The sequence below is a fragment of the Neolamprologus brichardi genome, chromosome 8 (assembly GCF_056152115.1).
Source record: "Neolamprologus brichardi isolate AB-2024 chromosome 8, ASM5615211v1, whole genome shotgun sequence".
In the NCBI taxonomy this organism is placed as follows: Eukaryota; Metazoa; Chordata; class Actinopteri; order Cichliformes; family Cichlidae; genus Neolamprologus; species Neolamprologus brichardi.
Window position 1 is genome coordinate 15,756,720 of NC_142111.1, and position 18,488 is coordinate 15,775,207.

At 40.5% G+C, this 18,488-nt stretch overlaps 2 protein-coding genes and 1 long non-coding RNA gene across 6 annotated transcripts; 2 read left to right on the forward strand and 1 right to left on the reverse strand.

The window, feature by feature from the left end:
* Nucleotides 1-497: 497 nt before the first annotated feature.
* Nucleotides 498-10,000, reverse strand: LOC102795971 (myosin light chain kinase, smooth muscle-like). 3 transcript variants are annotated; one of them, XM_006791147.3, is made up of 18 exons: nt 9,728-10,000; nt 9,108-9,471; nt 8,403-8,549; nt 6,318-6,470; nt 6,085-6,219; nt 5,614-5,658; nt 5,393-5,523; nt 5,145-5,301; nt 4,754-5,062; nt 4,535-4,631; nt 4,233-4,436; nt 3,848-4,065; nt 3,124-3,247; nt 2,069-2,221; nt 1,782-1,911; nt 1,574-1,655; nt 1,260-1,400; nt 498-1,039 (listed from the first exon to the last, which is right to left on the reverse strand). In XM_006791147.3, exons 2-18 carry the CDS (start codon nt 9,256-9,258, stop codon nt 834-836), a joined length of 2,583 nt encoding a protein of 860 aa, XP_006791210.2. In that variant the 5' UTR covers nt 9,259-9,471; nt 9,728-10,000; the 3' UTR covers nt 498-833. The 3 variants fall into 3 exon arrangements, with proteins under 3 accessions (XP_006791210.2, XP_035763757.2, XP_087700824.1); XM_035907864.2 differs by having other exon boundaries at nt 9,108-9,552; XM_087844698.1 differs by lacking the exon at nt 9,728-10,000 and having other exon boundaries at nt 9,108-9,613.
* LOC118454173 (uncharacterized) lies at nt 9,545-12,698 on the forward strand. Its single transcript, XR_004843633.2, has 3 exons — nt 9,545-9,678; nt 9,824-9,898; nt 12,146-12,698. It is a non-coding gene; the product is annotated as an uncharacterized LOC118454173 (long non-coding RNA).
* Nucleotides 12,699-13,565: 867 nt separating this feature from the next.
* On the forward strand, nt 13,566-17,719 carry LOC102780778 (CD63 antigen-like). Of its 2 annotated transcripts, XM_035907822.2 has the most exons (7): nt 13,566-13,622; nt 15,106-15,294; nt 15,413-15,487; nt 15,645-15,749; nt 16,774-16,911; nt 16,996-17,079; nt 17,571-17,719. In XM_035907822.2, exons 1-7 carry the CDS (start codon nt 13,566-13,568, stop codon nt 17,640-17,642), a joined length of 720 nt encoding a protein of 239 aa, XP_035763715.2. In that variant the 3' UTR covers nt 17,643-17,719. The 2 variants fall into 2 exon arrangements, with proteins under 2 accessions (XP_035763715.2, XP_087701227.1); XM_087845101.1 differs by lacking the exon at nt 17,571-17,719 and having other exon boundaries at nt 16,996-17,228.
* Nucleotides 17,720-18,488: the final 769 nt, after the last annotated feature.

Here is an 18,488-nt window from a genome sequence, read left to right on the forward strand (position 1 = left end):
AAAGCTCTTGTCACACACAGACGCTTGTATCAATACCAATTAGACAACATTTAAGCTAGCTGCCGAATGCTGCACAGATTCCCACTGACAGATCTGACATAGATAAAGGTTATCTACAGGGTGTACTGTCGGTTGCACGTTTTGGCATCTGTAGGTCAGTAACTACCTGATGATTGTTGCTTTGGCAAGGTGTTGCTTTTGCTTCCAATGTAAGGGGAGGTATTGTGGCGCACATTGTCATTTTGGGCAGACCACTGCCATTGGGGAGTGCCAGGAGGAAGGTGTGTTGGTCTGCAAGAATATTTTGGGTAGGTAGTATGAGTAAAAGTAGCTACATGAAAGCCAAGACCAACATTTTCCTATCAGAACATTGGTTTGTAACATAATCAACGTTTATCACTTCGTCTGTCGAACACTTTAATGGTGGATAATCAATGCATACATCCTTTAAATGTGGAAAACTTACATTCATGAATTATTTTAGAACATTTATTTCTGAAAAAGTCTGCTTTTAAAATCTTCAGTGTTTAATACATTTTACACATCTGAATATTGTTTAAATGTACACGTTTTTATGTGATTACAGTCACAGGAGAAAGACAAACATAACCTATCAGTACAACACCTTGTGCATTAGTAGCTGAACACATAAATACAGATTTTCTGAGTGCACTACTAACTACTTTGGCATCTGTACTAACCTTATCCAGCAGACAAGGTAACACACGTGTATTTGCGTTGAAATTACGTGAAATCAGGAGGTCGTGACTGTCCATTCATATACCGACAAGACAAAAATTCAGCTTGGTCCTTTTTGCAATGAAGAAAAGTTGTTACGGTCGCACTTTCAGTTTGGCAGAGCACATTGCTTCCCCCAGTTTGTTTCTGGCCTTGCATACATACACCCCAGAGTCAGAAAACTTCAAATCAGCCAGAACCAGAGAACAGAGCCCCTCTCCATGATGCTCTATGGTCACTCTGCGAGATTCAGGCACCGGCTTCTCATCGTGAAGCCATTTCACCTCTGGCTGCGGATATCCTAGGATTAGAAAAATGTATAATTGCACCAAAAGAATACAAAACAAGACAAAAAATCCTCAAATACAGAGAGCAGATTAATTTATTGTTTGTGCTAATGACTTGTGATGACAGGAATTTTTCTAATAATTGAGAAATGTACATGTTTAAAAATAAATGACTAAATATATTGATTGTAGGCCTATGTTGTTCTTTGTACATGTGTTAATCTGTATCTCTACCATTGATAACACATGTCAGCTGAGCAGCTGCTCCTACAGGGAGGGTAACGTCCTTCAGGGCCTGTTGGAAATGAGGCTCAATCTGGAGCTGGTTATCCAGCGACTGGATGGCCTCCTCTGCCTCTTGGCTCCAGCTTGGCTCTACATGAGAGTGCGGATGATGACAATGAATAACAAGGAAACAAGGCTTTACTGATCATAAGAGGCTAAACTTGAAGTGACAGTCTGAAACAGCGACTCATCTGTCACATCCATGTAGATCTAGGACATGGGAGGCTATTGTGTGTATGTGTGTGTCCCTTTATCCATCTTACCCTCTGAGGAGTTGCCAGCAGAGACTGGGCTGCTGGTGAGGTTAGCCATTCGCTTTAGGGCCAAAACAGCCTTGCCAGTTTTCTAGAAGTTTAAAAGGAAAAATAGAATTGGTTGACCAAACCTTTTGAAAACATGCATTGAGATTATTGAGGACTGATAGGAGTACTTAAAAAAAAATACAAAAACGGAAAAAAGAAAAACAGGTACCTTCCACTTGTGCTTGGCCAGAAAATGCCTCATCTTCTCCTTATTGAGGGACTTGGTGGGCCTGCGGTTTAGAGGGGTGAAAGAGGCCATCCAGCTATGGGCAAGCGCCTCGGCACATGACAGCCTGCATCTAGAGTCGAAGCGGATGGAGATAAAGGAGCAAGTGTATGTGGTTGCTGAAATGTCTGTGATATTCATATTCACAGTTGGTCAGACGGTTTAGTAGTACTTAATTTATTGAACTACAAATGGATGTTTCTGATGGGGAAAGGCAAAGGCATTCAAACCTCCGGTCCTTTTGCAGCAAGGAACTGATAAAGTCTTTAGCTTGGTCAGAGATGTCCTCAAAACTCTCTGGGTCAAACTCGTAGCTGGCAGCAGTGACGAGAGCAAGAGTCTCAGCATCGCTGTTTCCCTGGAAGGGTGATTCTCCACTGAGTCTAGACAAGGATAAACATTATGAAAGCAAATAAGCTTCCACAGAAATTACACATCCTCATTTGAGGCTCCATTACCCAAAAATGGTATTATATTGGTGCACCCCCTTCTGCCTGCAGAGCTTCCCTAATTCTTTGAGGCATACATTCAACAAGGTGCTGGAAATATTCCTCAGATTTTGGTCCATATTGACATGACAGCATCACAGAGTTTCTGTAGATTTGTTGGCTGCACACCGTGACTTTAACAACTTTACTCTTCCAACACAAGGTGCTCTATTGAATTGAGATCTGGTGGCTATGGAGGCCGTTTGAGTATAATGAGCTCATCGTCTTGCTCAAGGAACCAGTTTAAGGTGATTTGTGCTTATTCAGGGTGTGAAGGATGAACATCTGAAGTAATGAGTAGACTGTGATGTGCAGTTGGTATGAAGGCGCCCTCCACACTATCACAGCACCAGCCTGATGTATTGATACAAGGCAGGATGGATCAATACTTTCATGTGGTTTACTATCATATGAATGTTGCAGTAAAAAAATAAGATTGCATCAGGCAATGTTTTTCTAATTTTTTGGTGACACTGTGCAAATTTTACCTCAGGTTTTTTGTACTTAGCTGGTAGGAATGGTACTCAGTGTTGTTTTCTGGCACTGTAGCTCATCTGCTTCAAGGCAGATACATTCATATCGTTTTTCCATTCATTCTTGTTAGGGCTCATACCAAGGAAGCAACAGTAGATGGCTCACTGATGCCACTAGACTCAATTGTAGAAGAATGTAAAACGGCACCAGGATGCCAGGAACATGTGTACATTGTCCCTTTGAAATATATTTAACTGACACAAACATAAAATCGGTGTTCTGCGTCCAAGTCTGTTATTGTGGTTCACTGCAGTTTTACTTACAAGATGAAGCAGATAACTCCAATGCTCCACATATCAGTTTCCAGGCCCACAGGCTCATAGCTGATAACCTCGGGGGCCACAAACTCCGGCGTGCCATGCATCACCATCAGCGACTTACCCTCCTCTGAAGAAGACAACAAGAGTTTTTCAGAATGTCACTCTCAAACTTATCTTACGATTAGAAGATGACCTGCTCTACCTCCTGAGCTACATCGACAGAGCTGCAGATGATATTTGTTTCTTTTAACTTATTTACAGAAGGCTCTAATCACTTCTAAACAGACCACCCACTCTGGAGCTGCTGCATCTGGAGAAAAACGCTGAAATTTCCCGCATGAATTCGCTCCACATGCCTTGATACCTTTACTGAGTTAAAGTAGCAGCTCAGCAATTATCTATTTAAAGACCTGTAGGGATGTGACATGCATTGTAGATCTCTAGGAATTTAGACACTCCTTGATGTTATCTTCATGCATGACATTGGCTGTGTTATTCTTCTTGCGTTTTCAAACTCAAACATGGCAAAGTTCAAGAGGTTGAAAGCATACGAAGATTGAAACATCTGGTCTGGTCTTTAGCACTATGTGCAATATGTGTCTTAAGAGTATAAACAAGGCCTTCCCCTTTTGAACTGTGCACTGATAATGATATACCAACCAGTTGTGCAAGTTTTTTTTCTTTTCTGTACCTAGTAGGACATTTCAAAATCTGGTATCAAACTCACCCAGTTCAGTAGCCAGACCAAAGTCGATGATTTTGATGCGGGTACCAGTTGTATCCACACAGACGATGTTCTCTGGTTTGAGGTCCAGATGAATGATATTCTGTTTGTGAACATACTGCATGCCCTCCAGGATCTGCTGCATGTAGCGGGCACTGGTGGGCTCTGTGTGCTCAAAGTTTTCATCCACGATGCGTTCAAAGAGCTCTCCACCTGCGATGCTAGGCATGCAAATAACCATTCAGTGGCATGCAATGGTATGTGACCATCAAATTTGAACCTCTCGTGTAAATACCTTCTACCACCACGAATCCCCTAGTGACATCTTTAAATGGAGTGTACCCATTACAAAAGAAAGGTTTGCTTTTACTAAACTAAGATGACTTACTACTCCATGACCATGACCATCTCTGAACGACTATCATATGCAGCCAGACACTGCACGAGTTTTGGATGGTGAAGCTTGTTCATTAGTTCAATCTCTTTGCGAGCCGCTTTCCTGTCTTTCATGGTCCGAGCTCTGTAGAACTTCCCCGCACACTCCTGACCCGTCTCTTTTTGGGTTATCCGGTACACATCACCAAATTTTCCTCTGGAAATGTGAACATTTAAAACAAAAACAGTAAGGGAGGATTCTAATTCCTCAAGACTGAAAGTTTTAGATATGAATGCACAGTTAGAGATGCTTACACTCCCAGCTTCTCATGCACATTGTAGTGGTCCCTGACTTTATTTTGGGTGTCAGGGGTCACGATGACGTATGACTCAGGCTCCGCTTTCCTTTGCTCTTTTAACACAAATAAAAGAAATGACAAAAAAGACATTTCACAACCGGTACAACCAAAATACTACTTAGGAAATAAAAACAAAATCAAATTCTGCTAAAAATCATGCAGATATTGTACTCACTGGCAGTTGCCATCTTGACACAACCAGACTCCTGACTCGGTTCGCTGATTCCTGCAGAGTTATAAGCCCTGATTCGGAAGCGGTAACGTCCCAGAGGCTCCAGTCCTGACTGGACGTGGTAGGATGTGTTCTTACAACGACTTAATTCAGTCCAGCTCTCAGATTTGTCCGAGCCCTCCTTACAGACTTCCAAGATGTACCCCAAAATTGTCGTGCCGCCGTCGTAGCTGGGGCCAGACCAGGACAGAACCAGGGACTGAGTGGATAGCTGGGAAACAACAGGCTGGGATGCTGGCGGATTGGGTCGGTCTGAGGAGAAATTTAACATTTTCGAGAAATTGCCAATATCCAAAGTCTCTCTGTGGGCATTCGTGTCAGAAATTTATCTCACCTACAATACTGAGGGAGATGGTGTGCTGAGCAGAGCCTGCTCTGTTGCGTACAATGACTGTGTAGGAGCCTGCGTCCTTTGGATCAGCATGAAAGATATGCACGCTGCTATGATTTGGCGTGGTCCTGACTGACATTCGCTGTCCTCCGAATATAGCCTGGAGTCAGAGACGGGCAGAAGTGTAAGTTAAGACTAAGGTAAAATTATGGATAAAATGTTAAAAAAAACAACCAGTCTAACATTCTTACCTTATCCCTGTTGTAAATCCAGCAGGAAGCTACAGGGAGAGAGCTGGACTTGAACTCACAGCGCAGTAGGGCCTGCTCAGCTACTCGAACCTCCACCTGCTCTGGTGGGTCTACAAACTCCACAGGAGGCCCTGAAGAAAAGCAGAGCTAGTTTCTGTCCAAGAAAAAAATAATAATAAAGCCTGAGCTAAGTGCTGTTCAGTACATAATGTGGTTCCTACCTTTACTGGTTGGTACCTGGTTTTGAAGACTGATTTCTCTAAAATCTGTGGAGGTTGAGGAAGTAGATTGGATTTACAGGTGTGCTATCATGTGAGAATTTTAAAAAGGAACTAACCAATGGCAGTGAAGCAATCATGTTTGGTTGAACTGGCAAACAAGATTTTTTTTGTATAGTTGTAAATAAGCACATGCTAGAAATGGGATAGACTGCAACAGTTCTTACTTACAGCCTGCTTAAAACTGAAATTTAAAAACCAAACACACAACATTTTGTTTCTTTTGTCAGCATGCATGTTTCCTCTTCCCTGCCCTCTATTATCATGAGCATATTTGCTATAAATTTGCATTATTTTCACAGGATTAATAGCATTCATGGCAGGAATAAAAGCAGAACAATTGGGAATTTTAATGCGTGTGTAACATTAAAAAGATTTTAAGGAAGTTAAACAAGTGGTCATCATTGAGCCTACCATTGTCCCTTTCTTCTCTGCTTTGCCTTGCCCCTGCCGAAACTGGGAACAATTCAGCGTTTTCGTGTGACACAGCCTTGAATGTGACCTCACTGCGCAGCTCACGGTGGATTGTTCCGGGAATTTCCTTTGTTGCTGTTTCATTGTTAACAGAGTGAATCAGGCTCACTGTAAACAGATCATTTCTATGCTGCTGTGTTGATTATTAGTGGCTTTACTGGACTTGATGTTACCTGTGACATGTAACAGAGCAGTGCTCGACTGTTTTCCTGCAGGATTCTCAGCTATGCAGGTGTACCTCCCGGCATTTTTAGGTGAGCACTGGGTCAGGCTCAGACATGCAGCACCGTTTTCGAAGGAAATGTTACTCGAACGCAGTTTCTCACCTAAACATGAACAAGTATGTTTTTATTACAGTTGTACTGAAATGCTTGAACTAATTATTATATAACTGCTTTAGTTAACAGACCTCATAGTATCTCAACAGACCTCTCTGCTTTCAGACTGCTGGCTTCCATGTGGGTCTTAGAGTTTCCAAAAGTAGAATGGGAGCCAGAGACACATATAGGAGACAAACTCCCACTCTACTACTCTACCGTGTTGATAAAACTTACAGTTAGAGCTGGATCAGGTGACTCCAAATTACCCTTTACTTATGCCAAGAGATGGTTTTCTTCTCCACACAATTCACTCCCCACATGTTTATGTACCACTGTTGAACTCTGTCGTTCTTCTATCTGACCATCCCTCTCTGTTTTGGGTGATATTTGAAATAAGTGTTGTATTTTCCTTTCTTAATATTTCTAGCCACTCTGTAGACTCTTCTTCAGGGCCTAAAACACTTTCGCTTTTTATGTCTGCTGGTGTTTTCTTAGATTTTGGGGGGATTTACCAGAAATTCCAGACAAACCACTTTAGTGAAATGCACGGCTGTTATATGAGTCATACAGTACTGCGAAAAAGTGTCAAGCCACCCCTCGTTTCTTTATATTTTGCTTCCAAGAAGCTGGATTTTCTTGAAATTGTTTTCTAGAGTGATCTTGTGCAATAGTTCTCCAGGCTTCCTGAAGGTCTTTCAAATATTTTACTTACTTGCTTTTCTGACATGAGACATTACTGAGTCAGTCAAGTCCTTGCACCTGACCATTTTCAAAAGAATAGAAAAGAAGAAATAGAAATGGCAGTTCTACACAACTATCCATCTCATATGAAAAGGGTGTTACAAATCAGGTTCTCGGGGGAAAAAAATCCAGCAAAGCCCCGGCACGGGACCGAAGAGGGCATCTCGCCTTTGATCCATCTAGTGTTCACTAATGTCTCATCAGACATGGTCTCAGTGGAAGTGTGGCTGTCAAGAAGCCAAATTGTGAAGTTACACAAATTACCCAAGAAATGGACACAAAATCAAGAAATCTTATGTAGTGATGAATCCAAATTTGAAATGTTTGGTTCAAAGCATGGTCAGTATGTATGGAGATAAGAAGAGAGATACAACTGTGAGTGTCTACAGCATGGTTGAGGCTCTGCTGTGGCTGCATTTCAGCCAGCAGTGGTGAAAATCCTGTCAAAATTGATGGAATAATGTATGCAGAAATGTACCATCAGATTTTGGTCCATCATGCAATATCGTCTAGAATGCACCTGATTGGTGACAACTTCATTTTTTGGCGTGACAATGATCCCAAACGCACTGCCAAGCAAACATGCCCATGATGGCCCACACAGGGCCCCAAGGTTTGCTGTGTGAAAGCATATCTGAATAGAAAACACACAATAGAACACTATTCATCATAGATCATCAGTCTATCAGTCTCCCCAGAGCCTGGACCTCAACATTATTGTAGCAGTGTGGGATCATCTTAACAGAGAACAGAACAAAAGGCAGCCAACATCCAAAGAAGAGCTTTGAATGTCCTTCAGGAAGCCCGGAAAACTATTCCTGAAGACTGCTTAAAGCTATAACAAGAATGCTGTGTTAAAGAATAAAAGTGAAAACTTTCCCCTTACATACTGTATACTGTATGTTTGCATGTTTCACTAAATCACTGCACCTATTTCGAGGGGTGGCTCAATACTTTCCACAGAACAGCAGTATATAAAGTCAATAATTATCAATCAGCAATCAATTCAAAAGGCTGATCACGCAGTATTTTGTGCGTTTCCAGTGTTTGTACCAATGTTGTATAAAAATACAGTAAATTCCTGCATTCCAGATTACAGTAAATAACTGTAATTTATATAGTAAGATTACTGTAAAAGTTACAATAACCTGGACTTGAATAAAGTACAACATCTCCTACATGTAATCAGTCACTTACCATTGTATAGCCAGGAAATGCTCATCGGTTGGCTCCCTGTGATAACACCTTTAAAGGCAGCATCACTTCCTGCACAGACAGTACAGTCTCTGAGTGGCTCTTCAAAGCGAGGCGCTTCCAAACTCTGAACTTGTGCCTGTTTGGCATCTTTACAAAGAAAAAGGTGAAAGACAAAGGGTTAAGTTTTCACATATTTTTGCTTTTCACTGACCCAATCAGAACAGGGCATCTTATCAAACCCTAAATCACTGCCTCATGTTTTTTTTTGTGTGTGTGTGTGTTGCCAAAAAAGTATTTGAAGATCACTATCTTCCACTGAGTCTCAGTTCATCTGCTGTTTCAGTAATAAACACATGTTACAGCTGTGAGCGGTGGGGAATTTGATGTCGTGTTTTTAAAAAAAATGTGTGTTTGCAGTTGTTTATTTTGGTGTTGGAATGTCCAGCAGAGTGGGAAATGGGTGGCTGCCAGTGGATGGAGGACTGCCATCAGACTGTGTGTGTGAGTGTACATTAGGGGGATGAGGGGAGGGGGTGGCGGGCTGTCTATACAGTTTACAAAGTAGAGCTTCTTCCTGTCCTTTGCAGCGCTCTGTGACAGTTTTAGTTAAAACACAAACAAAAGGGGTGCACCCGGTGAGACATGTTCTATTTTTTAGTTCAAATGCACTAAAGTTAACATTTCACATCTTTTTCAAGGCCTTACCTGATGCAGATGAAAAGCTCAGTTTGTAGTTTCCCACCAACTTCCTTTTAATGTTACCCAGTCCATTCTCTTTCTGAAGCTTCGGTTGAGGCTTGAGGGCAAATCGTAAGGTGGACACAAAAGTCTTCGGTGCCTTCCCATCTTGGTCCATCTTTAATATCAGATGATAGCAAGTCAGCAGCTGTAGATCAGGCACTCATCTGTTAGGCCTCCTCTTCTTCTCTTAGTTGCAGTTAGGCTCGCTCCATCTAGAATCCTTGTGTGAATCTGATGTGTTGCATGCTCACCCTGTCTGCATTCGCACGTCCTTTGAGATGCAAACAGGAGGAGCCTCTGCTTTCCTCTGAAATCACTGCCTCCCCCTCTGCCCCAAAGTTCACGGGAAAAAGGTCCGTTTTATCAGACGGATAATTAGAAGCACACATGTCCAGCCCCCACTGACCCTCTGCACCGAGAACAGAAGGAAAGACAGAAACACATGTGACAGAAAACAAAGGAGGCACTAAGAGAGGTTAGGAAATGTGTGGGAGGAAGAAAACACTCAAGTTAAAGAGAAAAAGAACGCAATAAGGTGAGGATTAAAAGCAACACACACCAAAGGAGAGTAAAAAAACACTTACCTGCATGAATATAAATAGTATTTCTTCTCAAACCATGAGTATAGTTCCCACAGTCAGCTTCCTTGAGCCATTTTACTCACTTATATTTCCCCGCAGAGACACACCTCCAGAGCCCCCGCAGGAATCAAGAAGAGCCAGTACGACAGCTTTTTCTACTGTGCATTCACTCAGGTGAGCAGCACACCACACTGAGACATGTCACTGAAGTGAATCTCTGTAACTGTGGGTTTGTGGGGTTGACTTTCTTTTACAGAAAGTAGAGACGGGTGACCATGTGACCACACTGAGCACCACTTGTAAATGAGACACCTTTAATTCTATATGGGAAAGCTGCTGGCTGGGTGTGTCTCCAAGGTGTGCTTTCATGTCTCTATTGTTGAACAGTTGCTAGCCATAGACTGGCTTTCTCTCGTCTACCTTATGTGAAGCTCGTTTAAATGCCTTGGCTGGGCTTTCTTTTCTTTCTGATACTACTCTGAAAGTGTATCTTGTTATTGAGGGTACTAACCTATACTTTTGTTTAATTTAAAATTCTGTAACCAAAAATGATTAATTTTATAGTAGATGTTAATACAATTTCTATAAAAAAGTAATATTCTTATGTAAGTGCAAAAACCTTATGAACCCATCTAGATGACCCAAATACTGATACATAATTGTGCATGTGCAGTGCTGCTACTTAGAGAGTCCTGCTGCAGATTTTATAGCGCTATAGCGACCTGATCTCTACTGTACATCATCAAGAGCTGTTGTGTGCTCACATAAAACCGGTTATGTAAACCAGTTGATGCTGACCTAATTGTGGCTAAATGATTATCAGAACAAGCAACCTTCTTCTGCCTTACATTCAACACCAACAACAGGTTGAGCAACAGCCTATCGACATGCATCAAACGAACCCTTATAATGTGTTTTTCTTCCTCCGTGCAAGAATGTAAGGAAACGATTACACAGGCTGGTATTTGTAAGTGTTCCCATATGGCTGAGGCGCACAGTTTACATCAGACTGCAGACAAATCTCCACTGCTCAAAGCATACAGATTGATGGAGCAGACCCATGAATGATTAACAGGGTACTGATGGTGACAAAGGGCAGGTACTGGAATGCAATGCATCAGTTTTACAATACTGCATGAATCTTAAAATGTATGTAGATGCTGTGCTTTTCTTTATAATCTAAAGAAAAAAAACAGAAAATACACCATGCATGAAGAGAAGTTTCTGTCTTTCTTAATCGAATCTCATATTATTTAGAAATAAACCATATGTGATCAAAAAGAAACTGTTTAATGCAATCAGCACATGCGCTTTATGGATCCATCTACTATAGGATAACATCATTATTGTACAAAATACAGTTAGCTCGATAATTTGCAGGGCAAAAGACACAATTTTGTGATTTAACCTCAGTGGATTTTAACTCAAGCAGTCAATGTGCAACTGAAGTGCAGACTTCAGATTTATGTAACCCTCCCAAAATCAATATATTAAGGATTTTTTAAAAAAAAATGCTGTGTTTTTTCCCTTGAGATGCTCAGTTAGGCCTTTACTGCAACCACCTTCAGCTGCTGCTTGATTGTGAGTCTTCATGCATTCAGTTGTGTGTTTAATAACTGAAACACATGCTCGGCTGGGTTGAGATCAGGTGACCGACTTGGGCATTGAAGAATGTTGTTGCCTTGAGAAACTCTTGGACTGCAACATTGTCATTCGTCTTGAGAAAGTCTTGTGTAGCTTTTATTATCCACACAGAGGCAAAACTAAAAAAAAAGTGTGTCTTTGTCCAACAACTTATGTATATTCATTAGTTTTTCATTAATATTCATTAATATCCAAGACAGCACAGCCTTAGAGTCCAAGCTCGTTCCTGACTAATGATTCTTATCAAGCGGAAGTCACATAAGCTTTTGACGAAGTCCACTGGAATTCAAAACAGGAAAAGCAAAGAGAAGGAAGGACGATGATCTCCGTCCCTGACTCCATCTATGGTAATGATTTTTCTTCCTGTTCTCATGACGTCCTTCAAAGACATGCAGACTATGTTGTAATCATTTTGCGTCCTGTTCCCACAAACGCCTTCAGAGACATGCAGACTCCATCTCTCCATCACTCTGTGACATCGAAGCAATGGAAGTCCAAATATTAGTGAATGTCAGTGTTATTACAGTTAAATGGTTGGAAATGGAGCCCCCCTGTGGCTATATGCCTCGCACTGCAGAGGTGATAAAATCTGCCATTGTTTACTTTGCTGAAAAACTAAATTCACTGGTGTTTAAGATCCATCCGTGAGAATATTTAAGTTCATCCAAGTCCTGGGTTTGACTTTTTCAAGTCATAAAAATTGACTGCTTTGCTAAACTATCAGCACTGAAGCAGACTTCACTCAAGTAATCTCAAATATTCTTCTTTATCCTGCAGGCAAATAAGAACAAGCAGATAAAGCTCCACGGACAGAGACTCGGTGATGAGAAGAAGGCAGACAAAACCACAGGCATGACACACAAATTACTTGTGATGCAACAGATAAACCTGCCTCCTGACTGACAACCAACCCTCTGTTAGTTCTCTAATGATTACTGCTTCTTGAAGGAAAGACGTTCAAAGAGCCTGCAATCTGGTGGTTAAAGGGAAAAACAGAGAAAAATATGATGCAGCACTGTTCTTCGCAGGTCGAGGCAGTCTGACCTGAGCTCTGAGAAAGCAGGAGAGGGAAAAGAGCAAACATCAAAGAAGAACGAAAGTGGAAGGAAGAAGGAAAGGAATACAAAAAGATGTGAGAAACAAAGAGAACTCTGGCAGTGTGCAACAAGCATCTCTGCCTCTCATATCGAGGTCACTGTGAGTCGAGCCAGGCGGTCCGTGATCCACGTGTTGGTGGGGAAGCTGTGAGAAAGAGCTTGGTCCCCAAACAGAAGGAAGGAAGGAAGGAAGGAAGAAGAAGAAGCAAGATCAGATAATCACAGTTCTGCAGATGCTCAGAGTTAAGACAGAAAACTAAATGTTTATATATATTTTTTGAGACAAAAATGCAGATTTTATTTATCTGTTTCTGGATTTTAACAAAATTAAAAGAATAATACTGAATAAAAATATTCCAGAAAAATTGTTGTGGTAAAAATTGGTTTCTTTTAATTGGGATTTTAATAAGAATACAGAAACAAACACTTAAATTGCACCTTTTTGTTTAGTGTTAAGTATTATGGCATGTTATTTTAAACATACTATGAAAATTGATCTGCTTCAATAATATTCATGCTGCAGTGTCTACATTGCAGGGGATATGTATGGATTACTGACTAGCAACCGCAGGCACAGGGTGAGGCCCGGCTACACCTGATTGTCAACTACAAAACACACCGCATACAGAAAATGATCAAAATGAGACAAAATAGTCACAAAAAAATCTAAATAATCTACAGAGATCAAAGAGCTCTGAAGACATCACCTGAAGGTCCCAAAACAACTACAAAGAGAGGCAGAACATCTGCAAACATCTGCCACATAAATGTTTAAAAAGACAGAACATCTTCATATTTGGGGGAGACCTTTTAGATTTATAGGTTGTTTATTGAGTGAAATTCCCAGTATTTAAATGACCGTATATTACAGTACAGTTTCTATTCACTGATGTGTGACGCCTCTATGCAAAGACGGGCTTGATGCATTCAAAAGATACCTACATCAACTTGAAAGCTATCGGGCTGCCGGTTCATTTCCATAGGGACACACTCGCCACTGAATTGCACTCTATTCACCCTGACTTGACCCGTATTTGGATTGAGGGAAGTCTGCAACCTTCTGGATTCACTTATTTATTATTTGCTCAGACCACCTCAAAATGTGCAGTTTCTTCGGCATCAAGTGTTGCTTCATTTTTTTCAACACGCTCTTCTTGGTGAGTAATAGAGCAAATCTATTCTATCTAATTTTGATGAGAAGTGATGATTGACAGCACTGATTGGTGATATCATAGAAAGATTAGAATCAATAAAGAGCAGGAGCAGTAGAGGTAATGAAAGAATAAAGCCAAAATTGAATCACTCATATCTTTTTAGAAGTCCAGGAAACTTTGACTGCATGCCGGATTATCCAAGGGAAGATACACATGCAACAAGAGACTTGATTTGCCCTTCCAAATTTCCAAAACACACTCATATTAAGCCGTCTTGTGGGGTTGTAGCAGCTGAGCTGAGCAAAGGGAACTTTAACAAATTTAGAAGCTAATCAGTATCATCGCCAGATAAACCTGCACGGTGTCCTGTGCACGCTCCAGAAATTTTATGCCCTAAATACTAACTGGTGCATGACGTGTAACCCACGTATATATATATATATATATATATATATATATATATGAAATATATCTATTTTAAAAATATTTCAAGAAAAATGTCATACTTTTGAGATGTATTATTAAGGTTGATAAGTTTCTGTGCCAGCAATACACACATTCAAATTTTATGAAATGCAAATAACGCCGTGTTACGCTGAAGATGAGGATGTCACACACTGGTAGGCAGTCAGTGAGAGCACACAATCCAATTACAAAGCTGTCAAAGGGCAAAAATCCAATAACAGGCAATGGTCGTATGATTATAAAGGACAAAATAACACATACTAACATATACTAACACAAGTGCTCTTGAGCTTCAGGGCACAAACTGATGGCCAGAAATTCTCCTTCAGGATTTTCTGGCCAATTCTGATCAGTTCCAGCAACTCGTCCAGGTCCTGAAGCAGCAACAAAGCCCCAGACCATCACACACCACCACCATGTTTGACTGCTGGTGTGATGTTTTTTTAAATAAAATGTTGTGTTATTTTTATGTCAGATGTAATGGGATTCAAACCTTCCAGAAAGTTTAGCTTATGTCTTTTCCGTCCACCGAATATTTACCCAGATTTTCTGCCAAATGTTAGACGAGCCTTTGTGCTTCTTCTGTTCTCTGTGGTCAGCTGTGGTTTTCTTCCATGAATGCCATTTTTACCCAGTCTCTTTGTTATTATTGAATCATGAACCTTGAGCTCAGCTAATATAAGTGAAGCCTACGGGTCTTCTGGGTCTTTTGTGACCTCCTGGATGAGTCGTCAATGAACTCTTGGAGTAATCTTGGTAGGACGGCCACTCCTGGGAAAGTTCACCACTGTTCCAAGTTTGCTTCATTTCCTGGAGTCTCAAAGCGTTAGAAATTGCTTTTACTTTTTTAACATACTGAGAGGTTAGTTTATATTAAACACTGAAACATGTAAATGTAACAAATAGGGAAAAAAATTAGATTAGATTAGATTGACAGGAATGAACAAAACCACCCTCTTTTAATTTAGTGTTTCCATGTAAATCACTACATTGCTGTCCTGCTGTTAAACTTCTTTTTCAGCTGTCTGGGGTTGCCCTCATCACTATAGGAGTGCTGCAGTACTCGACGTATTCAGATATCGGCACCTTCACAGGGAGCAACTTGTCTAAAATTGCTATAGTCCTCATTGCAGTGGGGGTCATCATAGCCTTCGTATCCCTCTTGGGCCACATTGGTGCCTTCTTTAATAGTTCACCTATGGTTGCTTGTGTAAGTACTGTAATGAAATTAAATGTGATTAAGTGGAGATTCTTTCCAAAAGCTTTTTTTAATGAGCACTGGAGATGTTCTGGAGATCTCTAACAGCGTTCACTTTCTTTATCTATAGTTCATCTGCATCCTGATAGTGATCATCCTCTTGGAGGTCCTCACAGGAGCCGCCTTTTACATATTTCGCAGTAGGGTAAGACATTAAAATCACACCAGAAAGGAAATACTTGAGATCAAGGTCAAATTTTACCATTAGCAGTGGTTCTCCAGTCATAATATCAGTAGCATTACTTAAAATATATATTAGTTCTAGTGTCTGTTCTGGTTATTTTATCTGATTTTCTCTGTAGGCCGCCCTTCTGCAGATGGCTAATGGTGTCAACGCCAAAGCACAGGAAGTGATTAACGACTACAGCCCTGAGAGGAGACATGCAATTGACAAAATTCAGGAAAAGGTGACACGCAGAGCCTACTGTAATGTTCTGTATTTTTGAGAAACACCTGATGGATTGGAGGAAGTGCAAAAACCCCTTAAAGGGACTCTTCATTTCCTCTCTCGATGGGAAAATGATGCCTGGTTTAAATTTCTGCTGCAACATTCAACATATGTAAGGACAGAATCTGGTGTAAACATGAAAGCGTGGCTCCATCCTGCATTGTATCAATGATTCAAGCTCTTGGTGGTTTAATGCAGCAGAAAATACTTCACCCTCTTAGTATCAAATGAGTATCATTGCTGAACATCTCCATATCATTGTGACCCACAGTGTACCCACCTTCTAATGTCCAGAGTTTTCAACACGACATGCTCATATTTTGTGCATTGCTGGATGCCATTAACAGCAAAAGCTGATTTATTTTAGGTGAAAAACGGGTCAAGGTCAAGGCCGAGGTCACGCCAAATGTGAAAATCAGTAAAAATTTTATATTACTCACAAATTTTTTATGGATATTATATGGTTGTTATAAAAGCAGGCTGACATCAGCATGTTGTAATAAAGACGTCATAAAACATCAAAGGTTTAGTACTGCCCTGCTACTCGGGGGGAGTTGCTCTATCTGAGTGCGCTTGTTTACAGTCAGATTAAGATGACTAACTTTAATATAAGACTGTGAAGACAATCTGCAAAGAGTGAGAGGGTAATTAACAAAGACCAGCAATGAGAAAAATGCTGCAATTACTTAGGGAGTTTAAGTTTGAAGGCTTACATCTCAGCGTGACTCTGTACCATGAAGAATTAAGGCAGCTCTGAAGGTAAAAGGAGGCCCAACCCAATGCTAGCAAGGTGTACCTAATAAAGTGGCTAGTAAGTGTAAATAACACGCCTTCAGCATCTGTGTGAAAATTAGTAGTTAAGTAATTAACTGACTTTCTACAAAGCAACACTTGAAGAATATTTATCGTGAACCACAAATAGTCACAACCAGTGATTAATACAGCATTGGTGCTTCACTATCACAGTGTCGTTATCATTACAGTTCAAGTGTTGTGGTGCGGACAGCTATGCCGACTGGTCCCAGAGCGCGGGCTGGGAAAAGCACGACGCCGTGCCAGATTCCTGCTGCGTGGTTAAAAGTGAGGGCTGTGGACAGGACAAGGAGAAGGCACATAAAAAGGTCTGACAGGAAAACATTTCAAGCAATTTTCATCTATTTTCTGCAAACAAATACTGTATTTTATGACCGTGCGATCCTCCTCAGGGCTGCCTCTGGGCAATCAGTTTCTTCCTGTTGAAAAATCTGGTGTGGGTCGGCGCTGTCTGCATTGCTCTTGGAGTCACGGAGGTAAGCTTCTGCAATTTCCCCTTGCTCACATTTAAGTGTGAAGCAAAATGCTCACATTGCAAGAGCAAATGTCATATTACTGTAAGAAATGATCATTTTAAATGCCAATCCAGTACACTTACCTACTGATTAACTGTGCAGGAGCCAGTGTGAGCCCAAAAGGTTAATTTCAATCTGTTTTAGGTGGAAAAAAGGCAAAGAAAAATCAGAAATGTCAAACATCTAAAGATACCCCAAATGTCTCTACATAAAAATAAAAACATGTATACTGGATTAATTTAGTAATTTAGTTTCCAGCAGTAGCAGATATTGTAAGGAATATTTAAATAGCAGAGGATAACTTGAATGATAATAAAGCCTGTCTCATCCTGACTGCCTCAGGTGATGAAATGAAGAAATAATTACTTTTTTACAGAACAAGAAAATAACCTTTTGGGTGTGCCATTGAGTTCATTTGCTGCCAGTAACTTCTCACCTTTTCCCTGTTGCAGGTTTTTGGAGTATTAGTCGGGGTGTGCTTGTGTCTGGACATTAAGCGAAAGAACTACGAAAACATCAGCTAATGCATCATCACTGCTCTATTATCTCTGGATGCTCGACTGTGTCTAGAAAGAAATCTTATCTACATACTTGCTATAATTGCAGCTGGTATCTGACAAAGAGAAATTGATCTGCTATAGTGGTGAAAAAATCTATTATAAATTAACATTCATGCTTATTATGCACATAATTATTAAACATGTGATCGCTTTGGGGTTTTGTGGTGTTGTTTAATTAGCGTTTAACAAATAAAAACGTGTGTTGTGATTAGAAGGTTACATACACTCATCATGGGCACGAATTCTTTCATTTTAGGCTTTTAGTTATATTTTTGACTGTTCTTTTCCAGGGTTCAATGATTTTACAGGCTATATGTCTAATGTCTTTAAAAAAAACAAGAATTAAGTGCGCTAGTTTGTCATAAATTGCGACGTTTGTGAGGACCCAAATGCAGAAAACATAGAGGCAGATGGTGGTGAGCTAATAGTGAAACATTTATTCAGGCTAAGAACCAAAATACAAAATGAAGCATAAAATACAAAAGGAAAACTGAAAGCTGAAGTAAAATAGGAAGTGATAATTACACAGGGTGGACACAGACATATAAATGAACTTCACAAGGAACTTGACACAGGAAGAAAAGGAAGAAAAAAACACATAAACTCTAAAGGAATTTAGAATAGAGAACAAGACTAAACACACTACGAGGATTACTACCAGAAATAATATAAACATTACGCAATGTTGGGATCGCATAATAAATAATAAACGAGAGACCATAAATTCAAAACACAAGGTCGACTGACCCAGGGCCATGACTTACAGCTGGATCAGCGTTTCCAAACTTTGGATCCAGTTCTATGGATGGA

Bases quoted from the DNA above. Each gene is read 5' to 3' on its own strand.
- LOC102795971 (XM_006791147.3), bottom strand. From the start codon at position 9,258: ATGGACCAAGATGGGAAGGCACCGAAGACTTTTGTGTCCACCTTACGA. The intron at 5,302-5,392 runs GTAAGAATGTTA...CTCTGACTCCAG, and splicing joins GGATTTACAACAGGGATAAG to GCTATATTCGGAGGACAGCG. The intron at 4,437-4,534 runs GTAAGCATCTCT...TCACATTTCCAG, and splicing joins GTGCATGAGAAGCTGGGAGT to AGGAAAATTTGGTGATGTGT.
- LOC102780778 (XM_087845101.1), top strand. From the start codon at position 13,566: ATGTGCAGTTTCTTCGGCATCAAGTGTTGCTTCATTTTTTTCAACACG. The intron at 15,750-16,773 runs GTGACACGCAGA...TTATCATTACAG, and splicing joins TTGACAAAATTCAGGAAAAG to TTCAAGTGTTGTGGTGCGGA. The intron at 16,912-16,995 runs GTCTGACAGGAA...GATCCTCCTCAG, and splicing joins AGGAGAAGGCACATAAAAAG to GGCTGCCTCTGGGCAATCAG.